The sequence below is a fragment of the Microcaecilia unicolor genome, chromosome 4 (assembly GCF_901765095.1).
Source record: "Microcaecilia unicolor chromosome 4, aMicUni1.1, whole genome shotgun sequence".
Classification (NCBI taxonomy): domain Eukaryota; kingdom Metazoa; phylum Chordata; class Amphibia; order Gymnophiona; family Siphonopidae; genus Microcaecilia; species Microcaecilia unicolor.
Genome location: NC_044034.1, coordinates 43,276,992 through 43,301,845, shown reverse-complemented (window position 1 = coordinate 43,301,845; position 24,854 = coordinate 43,276,992). Strand labels below are relative to the sequence as shown.

Genomic DNA, 24,854 nt, shown 5'->3' with positions numbered 1-24,854 from the left:
ACGGTTAAATCTTGAACATTGCTCACCAGTCCTTCAATCTTGCCGGTCGATGCCTGAACAGTCTGTAACATCTCCCAAATCGCCTCAAGGGTAGCCGACGCAGTTTTAACAACCTTGAATAGTTTTGTATCATCTGCAAATTTGATCACCTCACTTGTCGTTCCGATTTCCATACCATTTATAAATATGTTAAATAGTACCAGTCCCAGTACAGATCCCTGCGGCACTCCACTATTCACTCTCCTCCATTGAAAGAAACGACCATTTAACCCTACACTCTGTTTTCTGTCCAATAACCAATACCTAATCCACACCAGAACCTTGCCTCCTATCCCATAACTCTTAAATAATTTTCTCAGGAGTCTCTCATGAGGAACTTTTATCAAAAGCTTTCTGAAAATCTAGATATACTACATCAACTGGCTCACCTTTATCCACATGTTTATTCACACCTTTAAAGAAATGATAGATAGATGTAGCTGGCGGTGTCTTTTATCCAGTCTTTCAAAATCAGCTTCTTATCCAATAATAGTAGTACAGAAAGAATACATTTTTTTCTGGGTAAGGGAATTAATGCAGTCCCTCTCTTTGTAGGCATCCATATTCAAATCTCCCAACAAGAGCAAAATGTAGGTATATAGAGGGTACTCTCCCAGGACTCCTGCTATGACATGAAATGCGTGGTTCTAAAGAGGGACACTCCAAAAAAAAAAGTATGAAGCCTTGAGCCCCTATCCCGCTTGCAGTGTAAGCAAGTGTCATCCGTCCACAGCTTCATCTGACAGCCTTTCATCCGAGTAATATACACTCTGTGTACAATTTTGAAGTTTAACTATTGTAGTAACACAGTGCGTGTCAATTTATAGCTGTCCTCCCAATATTTACATAGTTACTTGGAATTAACATCCACCCATAACTCTTCAGACCACTGATGGGCCACGGCATCCTCATGCTGAATCTCCCAGGCCCACAAAGAAGATCTTGATACCAGATGGAGACTGTATTAAATTTGAAAGGCGGTGCCTTGAAATCCTTCTCATATTCATTCCACTGCATACTAGAGGGTGCCTTCCTACTCAAGAGCTCCAAAGAATGACTAATTTGCAGAAAATGAAAAAAATGATTGGGAACTGCCACTTTCTTGTAATAAGCTCAACCTTAGGAAATGCTCCCTCTGAGAGCAGCAAAAGATCTCCCAAGGTGATATAACCACGCTGCACCCATAATGTTAACCTAGAAGCCCCCATCCCAGCCTGGAAATCAGGATTACCAGTGAGTGACAGAAAGGGGAAATCATGTGAGGATAAATGCCAAAGAGATCGCCACCAGCCGCAGGCCCAATGAAAGACACGCAGCAGCCCTTGGGTGCTATCCAATCTGCTTTTATATGGGAGAAGGGTCTGTGTGAGAAAATCCAAGGGACCTGTGAGCAGTTTTGACAACTCACTAGGGGCATATTGCATAATTCTGTAATTCAACGCATCAGCGCAGCTACATTATACATACGAAGATCAGGCACCCCGATACCCCCTTGTGAGACCCCCGAGTGAGAGCGGGGAGGGGTCAGTGGATTAACGCAGCCGGACAACAGGTATGAATATATATTAAGTATTTAAGGGAATTCTCGTCCTGTTCCTTCCACAGCGCCGAGATAAAGGGTAGGGAAACTTCTGCAGTTCAATGTTCAGTCTTAATGGCCTCTGGTGGCAGGCCAAGCACAGGGGTTGCCAAGCCCTATACACATTCGACAAGTTTGCAGTTCTACACTGGGGTTCAAATCTGGCTCTGGCCAGACCTCAAAGCAAAATCTTATGCAGTTCAGTCTGATAAATTAAATAGTTTATGTCACGAAACGTCTAGCACCCACCTGGGGTTAACCCTGGGGCCACCTGGAGGGTCTGCCCTCAGCACTGCTCAGGCCCACCTGCACCTGCCACTTGTGCTGTATACTAGCACCCTCCTCCCACCACCTGGGTCTCACTTTCCTCTGGGCGAGTCTCCCACTCTCAAGTTATTCCCCGGCGATTTCTAGGTTACTGGGGCCACACTTTCTCAGGGGTCCCACAGTTCCTGGAAAGCACCCACAGACCCAACACACAAACCACCAGGATTCTTAGTCAGTCCAGGACAACAGAGCCAATAAACTAACAAGCTTTATTGTCTCAGAATTAGAACAGTGAACCATATAAAACAGATTGAAAAGTAAACAGGCAATAACAGGTAACTGAATAAGAATCAATATTAACTACCTGGGTAGCGCCTGGGAAGTTTCAGGATAATAACTGCTCACAAGCCTTGAACAGGGTCTCAGGACAGAGATGTTTACCTCTGTGCTCCAATACTGAGACTAAAGATATATCACAGTTCAGGCAGGAAAAAACGGTCACTGCTATAAGAGGTTTACACAAAAAATACAGTCACCGTCTGCTGGCCAAACAAGGGAAATGCACTACGGAACAAATATATCATGCATTCACATAAGAAATCACAGACATAAGTTCCCTGTTTCATCATAGCTTACCTCAGCCAGGTCACAGCAGTGAGCTTTATTCAGGGCTTCTCCTCTTCCCCCCCCCCCCCCCCCCCCCCCCCCACTTCCCGGGCCTCCCTTGCCTCTGCCTGGCCTTTCTCTTTAAACTCCCCAGTTTCAACTCCGTCCTGCCTGGCTCACTTCCTCCCAAGGTGGAACCTGTGCTGTTAAGGTGGCCCTGGTTAGTTATAGAAGGATCTTTCTTAAGGGTGAGGGACTGTGTTCTTAAGGTGATACATAGGACGCAAAACTGGATACCGAGATATCACATACTCCCTGTTGCTGCCCTCAACGGTTCTGCCAGATCCCCCATGTTTAGCCCTCTGCCTCCTAACTTGTCATAATCAATATGAAGACACCGGAAAAACTCCCAAAGGAATTAATCAAGGTAATGAGATGTCTCAAATCCAGGTCTGGCCGTACCAGAAAAATTAGCATATTATCTGCAGAAAGATTGATATGTTGCTCATGACTCCTCAATTAAATGCCGTCCAGGTCCGGTGAAGACTGAATTTTCTGATCTAGTGGTTTTAAGGTGAGAATGAAGAGCAAGGGGAGAGAGGACATCCCTGTCGCATGCCCCTCTACAGCAAGAAACTATCAACTACCTCCGGTTGACCACATAGCAAGAGCAAAAGGAGGGACTCATGCCATATCTCTCCAACAACCAATGCATGTAACGCCAGTCTACCCTATCAAACGCTTTTTCCATGCCCAAACTCAAGAGCTGCCAGACTATCCTCCATCAAGTGTAGTGCTGTGAGAGCCCAGATGGTATTCACCAAAGCATAGCGACCCAGTGCAAAGCTGGTCTCCATATGGATCAGCTTAGGGAGAACGCGATTTAGTTGTAACGCCAGGATCTTTGTTAACAGTTTCATGTCTTGCTTTATGAGAGATATAGGATGGTAGGACTCCACTCACGCTCTGGGTCACTCCCTGGCTTAGGAAAAGGACATGGGCTCTATTTTGGTAACACCTAAGCTCCCCTGACTGCAACTGCTCCTGATACACACGTTGCAGCACTGGAGTAACCAGATCTGCCATCATTTTGTAAAACTCAGCACCAGTTTCAACATGGTGATAGCCTCCCAGATATCCCCCACTACGGTGGGCATGTCAAGAGCCTGTTCCATTTCTGTCAGAGAAGGCAAATCAAGATTCTCATAGAAGGCACCTCTGGCAGTTGCCTCATGATTCGCTTGTGCATACAATGTCAGATAGTAGTCTACAAAAACTCGTAGGATATCCTGTGTATCCTTAAGCAGCCGGCCTTGATTTCATAACCATGGAATAAATTGCTTACACTTGTTAGGGCGAACCAAATTAGCCAAAAGCTTCCCAGATTTGTATTTATAGTCTTCTCATGTATAATTTGTATTTATATAGGAGACGACTAGAGGAGGCTCTCTGATTTAACAACTGATCAACCTGCTGCGTGATCTTTGTATATGCTTCCCTATCCACCTGACTCAGGAACAACTGATGTTTGCAATGTGCACTGCGCAACTGGTTCAACAAATCTAATAACACCTGAACCCTCTCCCACCTGGGAGTCCTTAGATGAGCTTGACCGACTCTGGGATAGGTGTGGGCTTGTTACCGCTATCTTATTATGGATCCTGCCTAGTCGTGCAGGCTGGCCTTTAAGCATTGACTTGCGTGGGGTAGAAGAGGCATGACTGCGTGATGTAGAGCAGAGAGGCTCTCTATTTTGAAGGCGGGTAAAATCCAGAGATTTTATAAAAGTTTCAATTTCCTTATTGATGGTCAAAAATCGTCTCTTTCCATCTACATTAATGACCAATTTAGCTGGATACCATATCCCTACTTGGATTCCACTTGCTTGCAGGGCTTATTTGTGAGAGATCAGTTCTTTCCTCCTCCTCTTCATAATTTCTACACTAAGATCTGTGAACACCTGCATTTGAGCACCCTCAAATATGCAGAATTTATGACTCCTAGATGCGTATTTTCAAAGCACTTAGACTTACAAAAGTTACATAGCAACCTATGGAACTTTATAAGTCTAAGAGCTTTGAAAATGATCCCCTTTTAAAGCCACTTGCAAAATGTAATCAACCTTTGGGAGCCACAACAGCTTAGGTATGAAGGCCGTAGGAGGTAGTCCAGTACCCAGAGGAAGACAGAGCTTTTTATGGGCTCTTTGGCTTTTAAATGGTGGTTGTGCCTGGTGTATCTGGAAAACACTGTAAAAGGAAATGTTTGATATATGCTCCTTCAGGCAAACCAAAGATTCATTGATTAGATATGTGGCTTTGGCTTGCTGCTTCTCCAACTTACTGTAATCCATTCTAGCTGTTTCTCAAGCGCTCTCCCCATCTCACAGTCTTCATCCTGTGCTACTTTGATGTCATTCATGCGGCCCTCAAAAGCGGCCATTCGAGTGTGCAAAGACTCCAACTTTTCATCCAGTTTCTGGACTACCAAGTCCAGTATCTCCATTTTAGCCACCTGATGCTCCAGCAATACCTGCCTTTGCAAGGGCTCCCCGACTTCATTCTTCACTATTGGGCCAGTGGGGCTAGCTGACTTTGGGGTGCTCCCGGTCCCAACATGTGGTGGGCCAACTGCAAACTTAGAGGCCTTGTTGTGGCAAGGCTCCCATATACACGGGGTTGCTTTCGTCTTCAGTACTTGCAGCATTAATTTCAGGCTCTTGGCACCTTCCTCCAAAAATATTGAACGTTGTGGCTACCCCCAATCAGTGGCGGAGTAACCTAATGGTTAGTGCAGTGAGCTTTGATCCTGGTAACCTGGGTTCTATTCCCACTGCAGCTCCTTGTTGCCTTAGGCAAGTCACTTAATATTCCATTTCTCCAGGAACAAAAATTTAGATTGTGAGCCCTCTAGGGACAGAGAAAGTACCTGCATATAATGTGTACATCACTTTGTACATTAGTAGCGCTATAGAAATGATTAGTAGTAGTAGTAGACAGTAGTACAAAAGATGATATGTTACGTCTATCCCAAGAGAGGAAAGGCCTGATGGTATGCAGAGCACAGCTACACACATCTGCTCAGCTTAGCAGCCATACCGGAAGTCGCATCTCCATTTGTTAATGTTCATACTTAGAATGGAAGAGTAGCCTAATGTTTAGAGCAGTGGGCTGAGAACCAGAGGAGCCTGGTTGAAATCCCACTGTAGCTCTTGTGATCTTGGGCAAGAAACTCAGATTGTGAGTCCTTCAGGGACAGAAAAAAAATGCCTACTGTATCTGAATGTACACTGCTTTGATAGCTTTCAGGCCTTCTGATACAAGAAATGCCTATTTTAAACCCAGCTATGCTCTGCCTTGACACATTTTCCAGCATCCAATTTTACAGTAATAGGGTAAACCTTAGCTTGGAATTCTCCACTTGTCTAGTTGATTCATTTGAATTGTCAATGGAGAAAGTGTTGTCCCATACTTGTGATTGGGGATTCTTTGTTAGAAGTGTAAATCAGAAACACTTCTAACAAAGGAATTGAGTCCTATGTTTTGTATAAGAAGACCAAGGTGACTTTCAAAGTAGCAGCTGTATGGTTATTCTTGCACATGCTTGGAAACGCCTCTGATTTTTTTCTGAGCCCAGTGACTTCCCATGTTGATGCCATCAGATGACAGCAACTTGTTTGTCAGATTTATAGAAACGTAGAAAATGTTGAAAGAAAATACTATATGGCCTGTCAAGTCAGCGCATACTAACCAACACCCCAGTCTCTACAACCTCTTCTTCTCCCTAGGGGATCTTCGGTGCTTATCCCATGCCTTCTGATACTCCTAAGTGTGCCTTTTTTCACCCTCATCTTTTGAACACTTGTCTGACAGACATTTATCTCCAATTTCCCACGTTTACTTTGGAGGAAAGGTGGGAAATTGGAGATATTTAAATGTCTGTCAGAAGTATAAGTACACAGAAGTTGGGCTTTTTTTGTATGTTTAAAACGTCTGTCCCCATATAGTAACATAGTAACATAGTAGATGACGGCAGAAAAAGACCTGCATGGTCCATCTAGTCTGCCCAAGATAAACTCATATCTTGAATTTGTACCTGTCTTTTTCAGGGCACAGACCATATAAGTCTGCCCAGCAGTATTTCCTGCCTCCCAACCACCAGTCCCGTCTCCCATCACCGGCTCTGGTACAGACCGTATAAGTCTGCCCTCCCCTATCCTAGCCTCCCAACCACCAATCCCTCTTCCCCCCAACTGCTCCGCCACCCAATTTCAGACCGGCTTAATAGCTGCCGCCTGGACCTACCCCGTTTGGAGTATTTTTTGACTGTCTGGAGAATCCCCATTACAGTTGAGCAGCTATTTTCTTATAGGTTACTGAAGTGTAAGTTCATGATTTTTTACTGTTGCTGTCAAAGCAAAATGTGTGTGGCCTACATTGTCCTGTAGAGGGTGCCAAAGGCTACATATTTTTCTGGTGACTTAAGCTAGAACAGTTTTTAAAGGAGAAAGTTGACCTGCATTTTTTTTTTTTTTTGAAAGGTTGTAGAAATAGTTGAGTTACTTTTCTGATCAATCCTCTTTGTTTTATTTCTAAATTGCCCCGTTTGTTTTTATTTTGCACTTGAAACTACAGTGTTTTATGACACATACATAATAACAGGAGATATTGGTTTCATGTCATTATGTGGAAGTAGAAAATAGAGCTACTGCTGTTGATTTAGTCAACAAATAAATGTCCTTTGAGTGTTATTAAAGTTAGAGTCACTGATTGCCTCTGGTATATATAATATATCCGATACATATTGATCTATCCGATCAATCTGCGACTACCTACCCTTACGGAAAGCACTAAAAACCCATTTATTCAAGCAAGCGCAAGCCTATCCAAACGATCCAGATTAATCTTATGAACCATCTACCTAACACATACCCCCATGATAACGACATTGACCCCACCTTACTCCCCTCTCCATTGCTTTTTTCTACCTACTCATCTCGTCTATTACTCTGGTATAATTAACTTTTACCCTCTCTAACAATATTCTGTATTCCTTTTACTTCGTAAGCCGCATTGAACCTGCTTTGAGTGGGAAAGCGCAGGATACAAATGTAATAATAATTTATATCTGCACTCCAAGAGGGCAGTTTTCAAAGCATTTTCATACAAATGCCTGTTATGTGCGTAAGGATGGGTATGCACATATGGGAAGCTTTTTTGCTTTTGTGGGTTTTTTTTTTTTTTTTGCAGCAGGGCTTATAGTTTCACACACAATTTTGTATTTACAAAAGTATGCATGTAATTTCACCTGGAAAACAAGTAGGCAGGTGACTTACAAAATCCAGCATGGAGTGAAAAAAAGAAGTAAATTGCCTCAAAACTTTCAGAAAAAGTTCAATTTATTCACCACAAAAATGTTAAATAAATAAAATAGTTAGAAGCCCGACACGGCCACGTTTCGCCCTCTTAAAAGGGCTGTGTCAGGGGCTTGAAATCACTACCCGTTAGTGCAGTGTAAGCAATCCCACCTACTGGACTTAAAACAGCTTCTCTCCTGAAAAGCAGCAATACATAGTGAACGTATCTGGTTATATAAGAGAGAATTAATTTAATGACTATATTGTGCTGATATATATATACTGGAATATATATGTGAGCAGAGTGGGACAGCAAGAATGTTTGTTATTTAGCAAACATTTGTATTCTGCTAATACAACATTTGTTTTCTTTACCTTGACTCTGAAAACTTAACTAAGCACTTAAGTAAACAATTGAATTTACAACCAAATAGAATACATTGCACATTTAAAGGGAGTCCTTTTCAAACACTGATGCACAAACATAGGATGCTATGCTTTAGGGATCTAATGCAGAGACTAAACAGGTTGTAAGTGGTAGCAGGTATATGGTATATATTTTTTTTATTATTGCATTTTAATTTTACAACAAAGAACGTCTTTTGACAAGAAATCCAGATTATACACAATGAAATCAAAATATACATTAAAAAAAATGAAAAGAAAATACTCTTAACTTTGTCCACAATAATTCTGGAGATCCAAGAATAGAAAATCCATGGAAAGATGGATATTATTAAAGAAATAATTAAAAAAAGAGGCATTTGGTAGGTAATCCTCTCTTCAATTAACTAAACCTGAAATCAAACAATGATCCTAAACATAAAGCAGGTTAGATAACGGTTACCCCCTTTCCCTCAAGGAAAAATCTCAACTGAGAAAGTTTATAAAATATATGTTGAACATTCTGATAAGAAATACAGCATTTACAAGGAAATCTAAGCTGGAACGTGGCTCTTAATTCAATAACAGAAGAATGTAGCTCCAAACTTTCTGTCTAGATTGCGTCCATTTAGAGACATCTGGAAACACCTGCACTTTTCCACCCATGAATGAAGTATCAACAGTCTTGAAATATAGTCTCAAGACTGAGTTTTTCTCCTGGTGAAAAACAAAAGATACTAAAAGTATAGCCCTAGTTGTCACAGTTCTCTCTGAATCTGAAGACTCCAATATATCTGAAACGGGGGCATGGACCCCCCCCCCCCCCCCAGATTTAGCCCTGGCCCCCCTACTTTCACCCTGCCGCCACCGCCCCTCCCCTGCCACATTCGATCCCCCACTCCCGCCGCCGCCACCAACCCTCTCCCGCCTCCGCCGTCAGGTACCTTTGGTGGGGGTCCCCAACCCCCGCCAGCCGAAGGCCTCTTCAGCGTTGGTCTCCAAGTCCGGCATGTTCGCTGATCTGGATTCTGTTTCTGTGAGTCCTGACGTCCTGCACGTAGGAATGCTCCTTGATACCAGAAACAATGAATGAATCTGTTTCATCACCTTATGCCTGGAACAGACTTCCCGAGCCCATACGCCATGCGCCCTCCCTGCCCATTTTCAAGTCCTTACTCAAAGCCCATCTCTTCTCCCTTGCTTTTGGCGCCTAACCACCTTCCCCATTCATGATACCTACACTGACTACATAGTTTTGTTACCTTTAGATTGTAAGCTCTCTTGAGCAGGGACTGTCCTTCCCCATGTTTAAACTTGTACAGCGCTGTGTAACCCTGGCAGCGCTATAGAAATGCTAAGTAGTAGTAGTAGAATCTGTTGCAGTAACAGTAAGATATTTGAGCAACTGGGCATATGATGGAAGGACGTTGCAGATGATAGGAGTCATCAGCAGACAAGACACCAAATGATATCATTTTAACAGTTCATTTAAATCCAAAAGCAGCTTCTGCAGTTTTTTGTTTTTTTTTAAATCATTGAAGTCAGTTGCCTGGTTGTCTAAGATGTGTTAAGTTTTCACATATTGATACTAGCATTTTATAAATACTGTTTTATTTAGTTTGAATGGTGTATTTAAGGTTAGTCTCAAGCTTTTAGAGAATGACACAGGGACAAATTTTGTCCCCATCCCCGTGGTTAACTATCCAGCTCATTTTCGAAAGTGATCGCCAGCCATCTTCCGACACAAATCGGGAGATGGCCGACGATCTCGCAAAAGTGGCCAAATCGGTATAATCGAAAGCCGCTATTTTGACACCATCGTCACTTTCCCGTTGCAGAGTCAGCGAAAGTTCAAGGGGGCGTGTTGGCAGTGACGCGAAGGCGGGACATGGGCGGGCATGGACGGGGTTACGAAATGGCTGGTTTTAGCCCATAATGGAAAAAAACAAAATGGCGATGAAGAGCATTTGGCCGCTTTTACTTGGTCCCTTTTTTTTCATGTCCAAGCTTCAAAAAGGTGGCCGAACTGACCACATGACCACCGGAAGGAATCGGGGATCACCTCCCCGTACTCCCCCAGTGGTCACCAACCCCCTCCCAGCATAAAAAACAGTTTACAAATACTTTTTGCCAGCCTCTATGCCAGCCTCAAATGCTGTACCCACCTCCATGACAGCAGAATGTGTTCTGTCCTCCGACAGCCTTTGCCTGCTTGTGATGTGGCTCTGGGGTGAGTGTGGCACCTTTTCTGTTGTTTGCACTGCAGAGTCACATCAGCAATGCATTGTGGTGGGTATAGGTATTGGTAGTTGGTAGGCTCTGCTTTTCCCCCTGCTTACTGGGTCAGAGTGTGCCCTGTTTTGTTTCCTGTTGTAGTCCATGCGGTAGTGGCCATTTTTGTAAGACAGTTTTAGATCCCTTTCCTGTGTTACCCATGTCAGAGAACGTAGTTCTTACCTTGAATGGTGCTGAAAGAGGGCATTGTACACCATTGTGCCACCTGTGACCTACTGCTAATCTTAGCACCAAGGGACTCTTTGCCAGTGGGGCACAACCTCTGATCTGCAGTTAACTGTGAGTAACCGTGGTTATTTCAAGAAAGGACTTTTTCAGAGAGATTAGTCTTCAGGTGTGAACTGGTGTGCCAAAGTTATACAGCAGCAATAAGTCCTAGAGGCTGTATGCAGGTCCCTGGAGCAATTTTAGTGGGTGCAGTACATTTGTGGGTAGTGGGTTTGGGGGGGGTTGGGGGGGCTCAGCTCCCAAAGTAAGGGAACTATGCACGTGGGAGCTTTTCTGAAGTCCACCGCAGTGACCCCTAGGGAGCCCGGTTGGTGCCCTGGGATGTCAGGGGGGGCCAGTGCACTAAAAATGCTGGCTCCTCCCACGGCCAAATCCAATGCCGGAACCGTATTATCGAAACAAAAGATGGCCGACCATCTTTTTCGAAAATACGGGTCTGGCCAGCTGTTTGTGGCGCTGCCAAAATACATCGCTGGCCATGTATTTCGCTGGCGCCGTTCGATTATTCCCCTCCACGTGTCCCCCATGCCCATGCTATTCTCTAGCTGTGAGTTCATCTACTATGCCAGCTTAGCTAACTCCCACGTCACTGCTGCTCATGGTAGTTTTTTGCATCAGCCTCTGAGTCAGCAAAACATTTCCTTAGAACTTGTAAAATAACGTTTTAGTATTGCCTATAAAAGATCGTGCTGCCAGAACACCTAGGTCTTACAAACAAGTCAACTTAAATCCTATTAATAAGATTGAATATATGAAGTACAGCACTGAAACAGCCATAACCCTATTTCAGCTACTTATTTTTAGTCCTATGTTAGTACATGTTTTAGCTTATTGTTTGAATTGAACTATAAAAAGATTCCACATTGTTATTCATTAAGTTGGGATATGTTTTTTCATTGACATGTTAATAGCTATAAAATTAAAATACCTGATTTTTACGTTAAAAAATTTGTTGCCACATAAATTCTAGAAAACCTCTCTCTTCCTCCATAGGTGTTTGAAGGTTTTTTGGAAAACAGAATCATATTTATTGACCAGAACAGCACAAGCAGTCTACAGGAAAAATGGCATTTTGACTTGCGAATATATATGCTGGGCTTTCTTCCTTTCCTGATCCTTTTTGTCTTTATTCGTGATCTGAAGACTCTCTCTGTGTTTTCATTTCTTGCCAATGTCTCCATGACTGTCAGCCTTGTTATTATTTACCAGTATGTTTTTAAGGTGAGTACAACATAAGCTTCTATTTTGCTGTATTTATACCACAGCTTTTCATGTTTGGAACTATGTGTGTATTTTAAAGCCTAGAAGTGAGGAGTGACCTAGTGGTTAGGGTGGTGGACTTTGGTCCTGAGGAACTGAGTTCAATTCCCACTTCAGGCACAGGCAGCTCCTTGTGACTCTGGGCAAGTCACTTAACCCTCCATTGCCCCATCTAAGCCGCATTGAGCCTGCCATGAGTGGGAAAGCGCAGGGTACAAATGTAACAAAAATAAAATAGATACTATTGGAGATTCTACATGGAATGTTGCTACTATTTGAGATTCTACATGGAATGTTGAGATTCTGTTGCTACTATTGGACATTCTACATGGAATGTTGCTATTCCACTAGCAGCATTCCATGTAGAAGGCTGCGCAGGCTTCTGTTTCTGTGAGTCTGACGTCCTGCACGTATGTGCAGGACGTCAGACTCACAGAAGCAGAAGCCTGCGCGGCCACATTGGTGATCTGCAAGGGCCGACCTCTACATGGAATGTTGCTAGTGGAATAGCAACATTCCATGTAGAATCTCCAATAGTAGCACCAGTGGAGGAGTGGCCTAGTGGTTAGGGTGGTGGACTTTGGTCCTGAGGAACTGAGTTCAATTCCCACTTCAGGCACAGGCAGCTCCTTGTGACTCTGGGCAAGTCACTTAACCCTCCATTGCCCCATGTAAGCCACATTGAGCCTGCCATGAGTGGGAAAAGCGTGGGGTACAAAATGTAAACAAAAAAGATTGCAATTAGCTGAAATAGTTTTTGCCATTTCTGATGTTCTCTGGTCTCGCTGGTTTCTCAGACAGTGACATTAACCTATCAACACCTACAAAATTGCAAGTTTTTTTTAACGGAGTAAAGCATATTATATTTGTTGGGATTTATTAACCACCTTTATGAAGAGATTCACTCGAGGTGGGGTATAGCCAAGTATAGTGTGACATAATTTACAATTTTGTTAACAGCATAATGATAGTAACATGATCAAGTATAAGCATAAATACACTTGGAGGGTCTTTTACTAAGGCGTTCTCACGTTTTTGGCACACGCTAAAATTGTGAGCGTGCTAAATGTTAGAGAAGCCAATGCATTCCTATGGGCGTCTCTAACATTTACCGCGCCCACAATTTTAGCGTGTGCTAAAAACGTGAGTGCGCCTTAGTAAAAGACACCCTCGATGAGGTAAACTTTAGATAGGCAAATTGAATCCTAATAATAGCAAGTACATTTATTTGGATTTTGCTCACACCTTTTTCAGTAGTAGCTGAAGGTGAGTTACATTCAGGTACACTAGGTAGTTCCCCGTCTGAAGAGGGCTCACAATCTTAAGTTTGTTCCTGAGGCAATGAAGGGTTAAGTGACTTGCTCAAGATCACAAGGAGCAGCAGTGGGATTTGAACCAGCCACCTCTGGATGTCAAGATGAGTTCTCTAACCACTAGGCCACTCCTCCACAGTGATATGTTGTCAGAAGTAAACACATAAAAACATCATAGTACAACAATATGGAGACTGGGGAAAAGAGGGAGGCCTCCACCCACAATTTAAGTGTTCAGTGCCTCCCACCAGCACCAAATGGATTTAAAGCACAGAGGAAAGAGAGAGAGAGTGCTGTTACTCATCGTGCCTTCAGCCTGTAGCTTCAAACTCTATCTCAGCTTCCACAGATACTCTGTCTTCAGATGGGACACTTGCATCTATAGATTCCACCTGATCCCAGTCTCAGGGACTGCAACTGGGGAGAACACATGGCCCCTTTCTACTCTTGTCATGGGTATAATATACTGATTTTCCACCCATGATAGAACATCAGCAACACCACTGTTTTTCTTTAACCCTTGGAAGATCCAGAGATCCACCTGCCTGAGGAGGGGCTGGCTCTTCCATTAGAGACCATGCCCATTTCCTAATCCCTGGCTCAGGGAGCTTCCTTACTCGCCTCCCAGTGACACCACCTGCACTCTGCCCAGACCAGGCCACAGGCAATGTCTGTAATAAAAAATATGCCATTATGCATATTTTTATGCCTGCTGCAATTTTGTAAGATAAACGAAAATTTTTTTTTTTTAATTTAACACAAAGGATATAGTAATCAAATACACAAATATCCCAGTGTGATATAAAACTTTCTAACCACTCTTAGATCAACAAAGTAGTAACGTGGACCATCAGAAGGTTACTTGCAACTTCAGCTACCAAACGTATGTGTGTATCACCACACATCGTTATTGGTCCATGAGTTATTCGAAAGGTGATCACCTTCCCTAAAGCAGAGCTATCAGAACATGATTCAGGTTGGTAGTTGGTCCCTGAATGCTTCTTAAGATAACTTCGTAATGATTTTTTTTTAAGTTTTGCAATATACAATTTGCATTTTTGTGATGCATACTAAATCATTTTTTAAATATTGAAGTTTAAATTTAAGATGTGAATTAATAAAATATTGGAGATAGTAAATCAGGTCAATGAAGATGTGTGGTGATAGACACACTTTTAGTGTGAAAGGTGTACAGTACACCACTGAAGTTGCAAGTAACCTTCTGATGGGCCATATTACTACTTTGTTGATGTAAATGGAGTTAGCAAAAAGATCCATTTTACATGCATATATTGCTATATATTTCCTAAAATGACATAAAGTTATCTCCCTTTAGGAGTGGTGACTGAATATTGCCGCTTAGACCTCTATGTGGTGGTGTCTCTGGAGCATCCCAAATCCTGCTGTGGTTTAGGATAGATAACTTTGAGCATATAAGTGTTTACGTATCCACAGTTATCCATTCAGCTTACATAAGTTCTTTTATATATTGACCTCAATATAATTCTGCAAAATTTATTATACAATTAGTATTTATTTGCCATATTTTACAGATTCTGCTTAAGGAAATGGTGACTATGACAAGTGCAAAAGTTGGTCACCCTTGCCGTCAGTACTTTCTAGCATCTTATGTGGCAGAAATAACTGCTTCCAAATATTTCCTTTAGCCTAGAAATTTCACACCAGAAATTTCAGCAGGAATCCAGGCCTTTCTAGTCTTCCTTTTAGAATTTTTTTCCCATTCTTCCTTGAATAAATATTTTAGCTCGGAAATATATTTTTTTTTTTTTTTAATTCTTTATTTATAATTTCAAAATTTTACATCACAAGAAAAACTTGTTACAGAAAAAACAGACCCTAAATAAACATTAGGATAAAATATCCAAAGAAAACTTTTGTAATCATATATTGTATGTCTTCTTTAAATCACAAATAGACAAGTAAGAGGGGGGCATGAAACAAAAAACGGGGAAATCAAAACAGATATAATTTAGGAAAAAGCTTAACACGCATTTTCTCACCTATTACAAATACTTCTAATCAGTTGTTAGCTTCCGCAGGTAGTTTCCTTGAATCTAGAAACACTCTTAATTGCTCTGGCTGAAAAAATATGTATTTTATTCCTTGATATTTCAAAACACACTTACTAGGGTAATTCAGACAATACGAAGCACCTATATCTAAAGTTTCCTTTCTCATACTCAGAAACAATTTCCTATGTTCTTGTGTCTGCTTTGTCACATCTTGATATATTCTTACTGTTTTACCATAAAACATTTCATTCATCTTTCGAAAGTATATTTTTTTTAACGCTTCAATGTCCTGTTGAAAAACTAATTGAACAAATAATGTCATTCTTTCAGACTGTTCGGATAAAGAAACTTCCAACAGTTCAGATATATTCAAATTTCCTTCCAAGATTTCTTTTCCTGAGGAATTTTTGTTTTGAATGTAGTAAACTTTATTTACCGGAGGTAAAGTTTCAGGGGAATATCTCAGAACTTCAATCAAGTATTTTTTAAAGACTTCCAGTGGTGATATTCCTATCTCTCTTGGGAAATTTAAGATACGCAAATTAAGTCTCCGATTATGGTTTTCAATTTGTTCAATCCTTCTTTTAATTATAAGTTTATCTTTAATCATTTCTGAGGATAAATCTTGTAGTTTTTTAACATCTTGTTTAATCTCCTTAGTTTGTGTGGAGAAATCTGTTCTAATATTCGCCAGAGATTCAGAAAAAGTGTTCATGGTACTCACAAGTGTAGAAATTTCCTTTGTGGATTTCTCTACGGTAGCTGCCAACTGTTGGAGAACAATCCAAATGCTCTCCAACGACACCGTTCCCGAAGCTGCTTTCAATAGCTTCAATTCGACGCCGGAGCTCAAAGGTTCCAGCTCACCTGCACATACCACCTTTCCAGTACCTTCGATCGAGGTAGTCCCAGCAAACACTCCGGTTTCGGGTAATCCTCTCTGGTTCTGGCGGCTGTCGGGAGGGAGCGGCGGATGAAGCGCCGGAGGTGAGAGAGTGACATCCAGGTCCAAGTCCTCAAGGTTTTCCCCTGCCTTGAGGAGAGCCGGACCCCTCACGGCGTCCTGGGTGGAAATTCGCGAGGTGTACCTTTCAATCGACGCCTGACAAGGGGAAGAGGTCCGGGTTGTCGAAGCTTCTCCCCGGACCGTTCCCTTTCTTTTTGTATGAGGCATCGTAGGAAAAATTTCTTTAGTCGGCGTCGATACAAGAAAGGCTCTATCCTCGTTCAACTGCGTGTCGCCATCTTGACGCGCCCCCCACTTTGAATGTTTTCAATGCAAAAACATCCCAGCTCGGAAATATTTTTAGGTCTAGTCTTCCCTTAATTTTTAAGAATGAATGTTTTTCAGTTGAGATAGCTCCTTATGGAAGCTCATTGTTGTAGAAAGTACAGAACACAACAGTTATCTTTTTAGCTTTCTAAATCAAACATTTGACATAAAGGGGGAGATTCTGTATATGGAGTGTAAAAAATCGGCGCAGATATCAATACCAAGCGTATTTTATAAGTAGCACCTAGATTTAGATGCGGTATATATGCTTATTTGATATATCAGCACCTAAAACTGTTTACACCAACGAAAATGTGACGTAAATCCCAGCAATGTAGATTTAGGCGCATTTGGCCATATTTTATAACTACGTGTGTAAATTTCAGAATGCCCACAAAATGCCCATTTCCCCACCTATAACCATGCCCCTTTTGCCTGTGCGTGTTAGAAGTTAGGCGCACTGCATTACAGAATGCGCTTAGCAAGTTGAGTGCATAAATTCTAATTTTTACCATTTAGTGCTCATTATTGCTTGTTAAGAACTGTTATCAACGCTGATTAACTTGTGAAGCCAATTAAGTTATGTGTGTTGTTATAGAGTACACTTGGATTTCGGCGCGGATCTCTAGGTGTGCTATATAGAATCTGGGGGAAGTGCTTAAATGTCAAAGCCCCAGCCATCTTTATTATTACCTCATGCTGCATGCTTGAACAATTTCACTGAAAAAGATGTTTGCTGGAAACCAGAAGCAGCCCAATAATGGGCCTAGTGAACCAAAGAAGATCGTATGGGTGTCACTAAAAAGTAATTTTATAAAGTAACTAGACATTTGATTACCGTATTTTTCGGACTATAAGACGCACTTTTTTCCCCCAAAATTTGGGAGGAAAATGGGGGGTGCGTCTTATAGTCCGAAGGTAGATTTGGCTGGCTGGCAGGCCACCCGCCCTCCGAGTTCGGGATCGCTGTCAGGGTTACCCCCCCCCCCCCCCCCCCCCGGCCCTGTCACCACTTCTCCCTACTCACGCGATCTTCCATGGTGGTCTAGTGACGTCGGGGCAGGAAAGAGCCCCCTCTTTCCTGCCCAGCGCGCTGCTCTCCATCCTCCTGTATGCATTGCTGCCTGACGGTCTCGGCGAGATTCAAAATGGCCGCCGAGACTTCAATTCTCGGCGGCCATTTTGAATCTCGCCGAGACCGTCAGGCAGCAATGCATACAGGAGGATGGAGAGCCACCAGGGAAGATCGCGTGAGTAGGGAGAAGTGGTGACAGGGCCGGGGGGGGGGGGGGGGGGGGGGGGTAACCCTGACGGCGATCCCAAACTCGGAGGGAGGGAGGGATTCAGACAAGACGCACCGGAGCACCTAGGTTTTAGAGTTGGGGAAAATGGAAAATTTTTTTTTTCCTATTTCCCTCCTCTAAAACCTAGGTGCGTCTTATAGTTCGAAAAATATGGTACTTATTACTGAAAAAAGTAATAGATTAGTTATTGCATTTGTAGTTACTAGTTACTTTAAAAAGTAATGAATTACCAGTAATATGTTACTTATTACTTATATTACTTCCCAACATGGAAAATTAGTGCTAAGCGCTATTTTATAAATGGCGCTCAGAGTTGGACACTGTTTATAGAATAGTGTTTGGCGCCAGAATCTGCACCAAGTTTTGGGTGCCAGGATTTACACCAACTAAAACCTTTTGCATATCTAAAGAAATATTTAAGGGTCCTTTTACTAAGCTGTGGTAAAAGTGCTAGCATGCACTTACTACAGCTGAAAATGGCTTTACTGCAGGATTTGCTCGGGCATCCTGCAGTAATTTTGTGATCAGCATTCACAAACCGCTATTATTATGGGGGCAGAGAGTGGGCAAGTCTGTGCTGATCAGCGCAGCTACATGACCACATGCTAACTGATTAGCATAAGATTAGCACATGAGTCCTTAACCCCACAGGAGTGTCCAACCTCGGCCTTCGCCAGGTCACAGGTTTTCAGGATTTCCACAATGAATATACATGAAATCAATTTTCGTACGATGGAGGTAGTTCATGCAAATAGCTCTTGTGCATATTCATTGGGGATTCCTAAAAACCCGACTGGATTGTGGCCCTCGAGGACCGAGGTTGGACACCCCTGCCTTACTGCCTGTAAAATAGGTGTCAGTAAGTGCTCATGTACTATTGTGTTTTTAATGGCTGCGCTCTAATGGCAACATTAGCACAAGGGCATTAATTTAAAAAATGGAAAATAGGGCATTTTATTGCTGTGGTAAAAATGGCCTTTGCATGTGGGGAAAAACACGAGTAAGTGCACACTAAGGTCACTTTATACCACAGATTAGTAAAAGGACCTCTCCAGGCTATTTTAAGCCTAGAAACATTGTTGCCTATGGGAGGCCTCTGTTTTGGGGGCTTGTTTTGAAATTGTTTGCCTAGTGTCAATGCTACTTGAACACCTTTTTTTTGTTTTTTTAAATCAGGACTTGTCTGATCCTCGAACACTTCCTCCAGTGGCTGGCTGGAAGAAATACCCACTGTTTTTTGGTACAGCCATATTTGCTTTTGAAGGAATAGGAGTGGTAAGTTTGGGTTTAAAAGAATACACATGGTTGGCATTGTAATGCTAATACAATTTGCTTTTTAATAGTGAAATCTCGGGGAGCATGTGTTCAGTGAAGACAAGCAGGTTCACCAGAGCAAACAAATAAGGAACATGACAAAATTCGTTGCCAAATAGATACTTTCAGAGGTTTCTGGGGAAAGTCTGAAGGCCACTCGCTCACTCCTGGTAGCTCTTGCTCCGTTTGGCTCTTGGAGTTTTGATCATAGAGAGAGTTTTCCGGAGTGATTCTGCATTTGGCAGTTGGAAAGATGACTATGTTGATAATCCGGCATGCGAAGTATTGGATTAATGATGAGAGTGGCGGAAAAGGTTTCTGCAATTTTTGACAGGAAAAATTGTGACAAAGCCTGAGATGATGGCATACTGTTAGAGTAATCTTTCCAAGGGTTTGAAGATTGTTGGAATAAAGTATAAATTTCTTCAGAGACAATGATGATGCAGCTAGTGTTTAAAAAAAAAAAAATAGGCACCATCCTTGCAAATCTAAAGACTTGTATTCAAAAAATGCACTCCATTCAATATGGGAGTTTAAACGCTGTTGTTCAACAGTTTGCATAAAGAAATGAAATGCTGTGACCGTGAAAGACTATACGTGGAACAATGTTTTTTTGCTTTGGAGGGTAGAATTTTTATTGACTTTAGCATTTAAACCATTTGTTATGCTACATATATAGACGCTGAAGAATAAGTTTTAAACCTACTTAAGATTGGTTGTCCTCCTTCCACCAGGTCTCTGAGATGCCTATTAATAGCTTTCTCTTCATTTAACGGTATATACTCTTAACTCCCCCATTTATTATTTAGGCTTCTAGCATTTATGTACAGACATTTCAGATTTTCTGTGTAACTACAACCTACTTAGAAGTTGATGGGGATTATTTGCGAGCTGCCCTCCCCTTAAGGATTCATGGCTTTCTTTCACTTTTGTTTCAATCTCTCTATTGGGATTCCCTAACCTCCCTGTTTTGATAGCTTTAGAAATGCCTCTTCAAACAGCAGATAAACCTATGCATATATGTGTTAAAGTTCATGTGGATTTACCTGGATGTCAGGCAGGTTTTTTTTTTTTTTTTTGCTTTCTTTTAACGGGCCATTTCTGCAGATAAAGCCTTAGTGTCGGTGGCTATGTAGCAAGTGTAGAAAATGTTCAGACCGACTTCAGGGTGTTTTTCTGAGTCAGAAAACCTTCAGCAAATCAGAGAATTGGGCCAGACCTGATATGTTTTCAAGTCATCACTTGAGTATGTGCAATATAGTATCCATAATGTTTCCATACTGATTGTACTTTTTATGTTTTCAGGTACTTCCACTGGAAAATAGAATGAAAGAAAAAAGACGATTTCCATTAACTCTGAACATCGGCATGGCAGTTGTCACATTCTTGTATATCTCACTTGCCACCCTAGGGTACCTACGGTTCAGGGATAAAATCAAAGGGAGCATTACTTTGAATTTGCCACAGGATATATGGTAGGTCCGGTGACATAGTTTATATTAAAAAAGAATTAAAACAAACAGTAAAATCATTATAATAAAAATTGTAACTTACAGTATTTCTTCAGGTTTATATTTTTCTGATTTTACAAGAAGGTTAATGGTTTCTAGTATTATGGAGCAATATTGAAAAGTGTGTATGGTTCAAAATGCATGGGTGCTTTCTAATTAATATTCCAAAGGCAACTATGTGGGTTGTTTTCGTTTGAAAATTGGCTGGTGTGAAGTACAAATGCTGAAAGCACTCATGTATTTGTTGTGTGAGGGGACACTAAAATCATCCATGTACTTCTGAAAATGTCAATGACGTACTGTTCTACTCCTGTGACTGAAACCTGCCCAAATGGTTGCCCCACCCCCGTTAATTCAGCTGGACATACTTTAAGCCAGGGGCATAGCCAGACTTCGAAGTGGGGAGGGGGGGTCTGGAGCCCAAAGTGAGGGGTCACATACCTTGGCTGGCGAGGGTCCCCAACCCCTGTCAGCTGAAGCGTTTCTCCAGCGATGGTCTCCTTACATTGCCCGCCCTGCTTCCCCTCACGTTGCGCATGCTCAATTTTAATTAAATTGAACATGTGCGAAGTGTCACGCATGCTTAGTTTCACTAAAACCGAACCTGCATGCAACGAGAGGGAAGCAGGGCGCTGAAGAAACACTTCAGCTGGTGGGGGTTGGGGACCTCCACCGGCCAAACCAGGGGCCCAAGATCCATTTTGGGAGGGCCTTGGCCCCCATGGTCCGCCATAGCTACGCCACTGCTTTAAGCTGCTTAATGGAGTTTTCAGCCAGGCCAGTTTACCCAGGTAAATAACTGTTCATTGTCCTGCTAAAGCCAGTTCAGATGAGTGGGCTTGTTGCCACCCTGCCAGAAGATGGAGACAGAGAACTTCAACTTTTCTAGGGATGAAATCATTGCTTATAAGGAGTGGTGGCAGCTCTGGAAGTTATCAGCATTCTCTATTTGAAGAAGGTTTCTGATGGGTATCCTCTAAGACTTTATTAATTTCTCTTCCCAATCTGTTTCTTTGGTGGTGGTTGCTTAGGCTTCAAAACCGGTTGGCTAATGTGGTATGGAAAATCTGTCTTGGTAACCTTCCTTTCAGGGCCAAGCTGTTTGGCAAATAGCCAGAGAAGATTGTGAAGGATGTGGGGGAAGTAAAGTCCCAAACGTTAGTGGAGGACAAGAGCTCACTCATCCCTCAAAGGGCACACTAGCCATTTTTGTCTTAGAAACTTCAGGTTCTACACTCTAGGAAAACAGTTTTACCAAGTTAATAGTTTTCAGTGCAAGAGTCTACCCTTTCATGGGGCCAGGAAAATGAGAGAAAGTGGCATAGCTCCTTCTAGTGGATCGCGATTCACACAAGGAGGGTGGGCAAGAGTTCAGTTTCATATCTGGCATCTGTTTAAGGGTTGGTATCATAACTGTAGCATTCTTACGGAGTGCAAACTTTCCCTCCATTTTGGGTTTCCTTTAGAGCATCTTGGTCAAGAGTTTGTCTCTAGATTTGCTAAGGGTCCAGGTTGCAGCCTTTTAGTGTATAGAGCAGCATTTCTCAAACTGTGTGCCAGCGAACTCACAGGGGTGCCACAGAGGGAGATGGGAGATACTGAATATTGGGGCGCGCCATGAACATGCTGCCACCATGTAGCCAGCTGTGTAGTGCGAGAAGCAGCCGCAGTGAATCCCAGGTCCTGCTTGGGTGAAGAGTGACATAAGGCTACAAGCGCAGTGAATCCTGGCCTTCCTGCCACTGGAGGGTGAGGAGAGGTAGTAGAAAGGTTCACGGCAGCAATTCCCATACACTGCCTGCTGCTAATCCAGGGGCAGGACGTGGCAAAGAGGAGGCTTCTGGGTTAGCAGCAGGCAGCATGTAAGAATCGCTGCTGCTGCCGGGGACTGTTAAAGTGAGAGGGAAAGTTGTGGGTGAGATGAGGGAGGGAAGGAGAAATGCTACAAGGGGAGGAAAGAGGTGAGAGAGGGAGAATTGTTGAACATGGGGTGGGAGGGAGGTAGGAATTGATGCAGCAAAGGGGTGGAGAGGGAGCGAGAAAGGGAGAAATTTTGTATATGGGGTGGAGGGGAGGGAGAGTTGCTGCAGATTTTAACTCAAGACACTTTTATCGAAGCTACCACCTTCTGTTCTTGCACAATCGCAACTGCTCTCCCAGCAGGAGGACTCAGAAAAACTGATGCCGTCAGAGAAATGCCCTCCATACCTGCACTGAACTTCGGAACATTGGGTCAGGAGTTCCCTCTGTGGCTGTGCATCCAGGTCTTGGTGTAGCAGCACATGCTTCAAGGCTGAGGGGAGTCTCTTCTTTGCTTTGCTCCCCAGCAAAAGGAGCACACTTGAAGGCTTCAAACTCTTGCATGGGAGCAACTCCAAATGCTTCAAGAGTCTGCTCGCATGTTAAGGAACTCTGAGTGGGAGAAGAGGGGTTAACGACCCACTTAGCCATTCTTTTCTTTATTTCTGGGTCCAAATCAGCACGTTCTCATGATGCGTATCAGGAGCTCCTGCTCACACGTGTGCTTTAGACACCATCATGGCCAGAAGGTACCTCAGTTCTTTTTTTTTATCTCCATGGAGCCTGCCAGACATGCCTGAGCTGTGGTCTAGTTAGTCATGATTTTCAATGTTATGTTGCCTTAGTATCCTTATTCTTTTGTTCTCCAGTTTTTGCAGATAGTTTTTTTTTTTTTTTTTTTAAATTTTGCACAGCAACACCCTAAGTACATAAGTACATAACATAAGTACATAAGTAATGCCATACTGGGAAAAGACCAAGGGTCCATCGAGCCCAGCATCCTGTCCACAACAGTGGCCAATCTAGGCCAAGGGCACTTGGCAAGCTTCCCAAACTTACAAACATTCTATACATGTTATTCCTGGAATTGTGGATTTTTCCCAAGTCCATTTAGTAGCGGTTTATGGACTTGTCCTTTAGGAAACCGTCCAACCCCTTTTTAAACTCTGCTAAGCTAACCACTTTCTCCGGCAACGAATTCCAGAGTTTAATTATATGTTGGGTGAAGAAACATTTTCTCCGATTTGTTTTAAATTTACTACACTGTAGTTCCATCGCATGCCCCCTAGTCCTAGTATTTTTGGAAAGCGTGAACAGACGCTTCACATCCACCTGTTCCACTCCACTCATTATTTTATATACCTCTATCATGTCTCCCCTCAGCCGTCTCTTCTCCAAGCTGAATAGCCCTAGCCTCCTTAATCTTTCTTCATAGGGAAGTCGTCCCATCCCCGCTATCATTTTAGTCGCCCTTCTCTGCACCTTTTCCAATTCTACTATGTCTTTCTTGAGATGCGGCGACCAAAATTGAACACAATACTCAAGGTGCGGTCGCACCATGGAGCGATACAACGGCATTATAACATCCTCACACCTGTTTTCCATACCTTTCCTAATAATACCCAACATTCTATTCGCTTTCCTAGCCGCAGCAGCACACTGAGCAGAAGGTTTCAGTGTATTATCGACGACGACACCCAGATCCCTTTCTTGGTCCGTAACTCCTAACGTGGAACCTTGCATGACGTAGCTATAATTCGGGTTCTTTTTTCCCACATGCATCACCTTGCACTTGCTCACATTAAACGTCATCTGCCATTTAGCCGCCCAGTCTCCCAGTCTCGTAAGGTCCTCTTGTAATTTTTCACAATCCTGTTGCGATTTAACAACTTTGAATAACTTTGTGTCATCAGCAAATTTAATTACCTCGCTAGTTACTCCCATCTCTAAATCACTTATAAATATATTAAAAAGCAGCGGTCCTAGCACAGACCCCTGAGGAACCCCACTAACTACCCTTCTCCATTGTGAATACTGCCCATTTAACCCCACTCTCTGTTTCCTATCCTTCAACCAGTTTTTAATCCACAATAGGACATTTCCTCCTATCCCATGACCCTCCAATTTCCTCTGTAGCCTTTCATGAGGTACCTTGTCAAACGCCTTTTGGAAATCCAGTTACACAATATCAACCGGTTCTCCTTTGTCCACATGTTTGTTTACTCCTTCAAAGAATTGAAGTAAATTGGTCAGGCAAGATTTCCCCACACAAAAGCTGTGCTGACTCTATCT

The 24,854-nt window shown here is 42.6% G+C and overlaps 1 protein-coding gene across 8 annotated transcripts in view; it reads left to right on the top strand.

Annotated features, from left to right (window-relative positions):
* Positions 1-24,854, top strand: part of SLC36A4 (solute carrier family 36 member 4) — a 121,061-nt gene that overhangs the window by 45,833 nt on the left and 50,374 nt on the right. For all 8 annotated transcript variants that reach the window (XM_030200173.1, XM_030200172.1, XM_030200170.1 and 5 more), the window contains 3 exons: positions 11,748-11,975; positions 19,114-19,212; positions 20,557-20,726. In XM_030200173.1, coding sequence (XP_030056033.1) covers positions 11,748-11,975; positions 19,114-19,212; positions 20,557-20,726 — 497 coding nt within the window. The remainder of the gene's footprint in view (positions 1-11,747; positions 11,976-19,113; positions 19,213-20,556; positions 20,727-24,854) is intronic.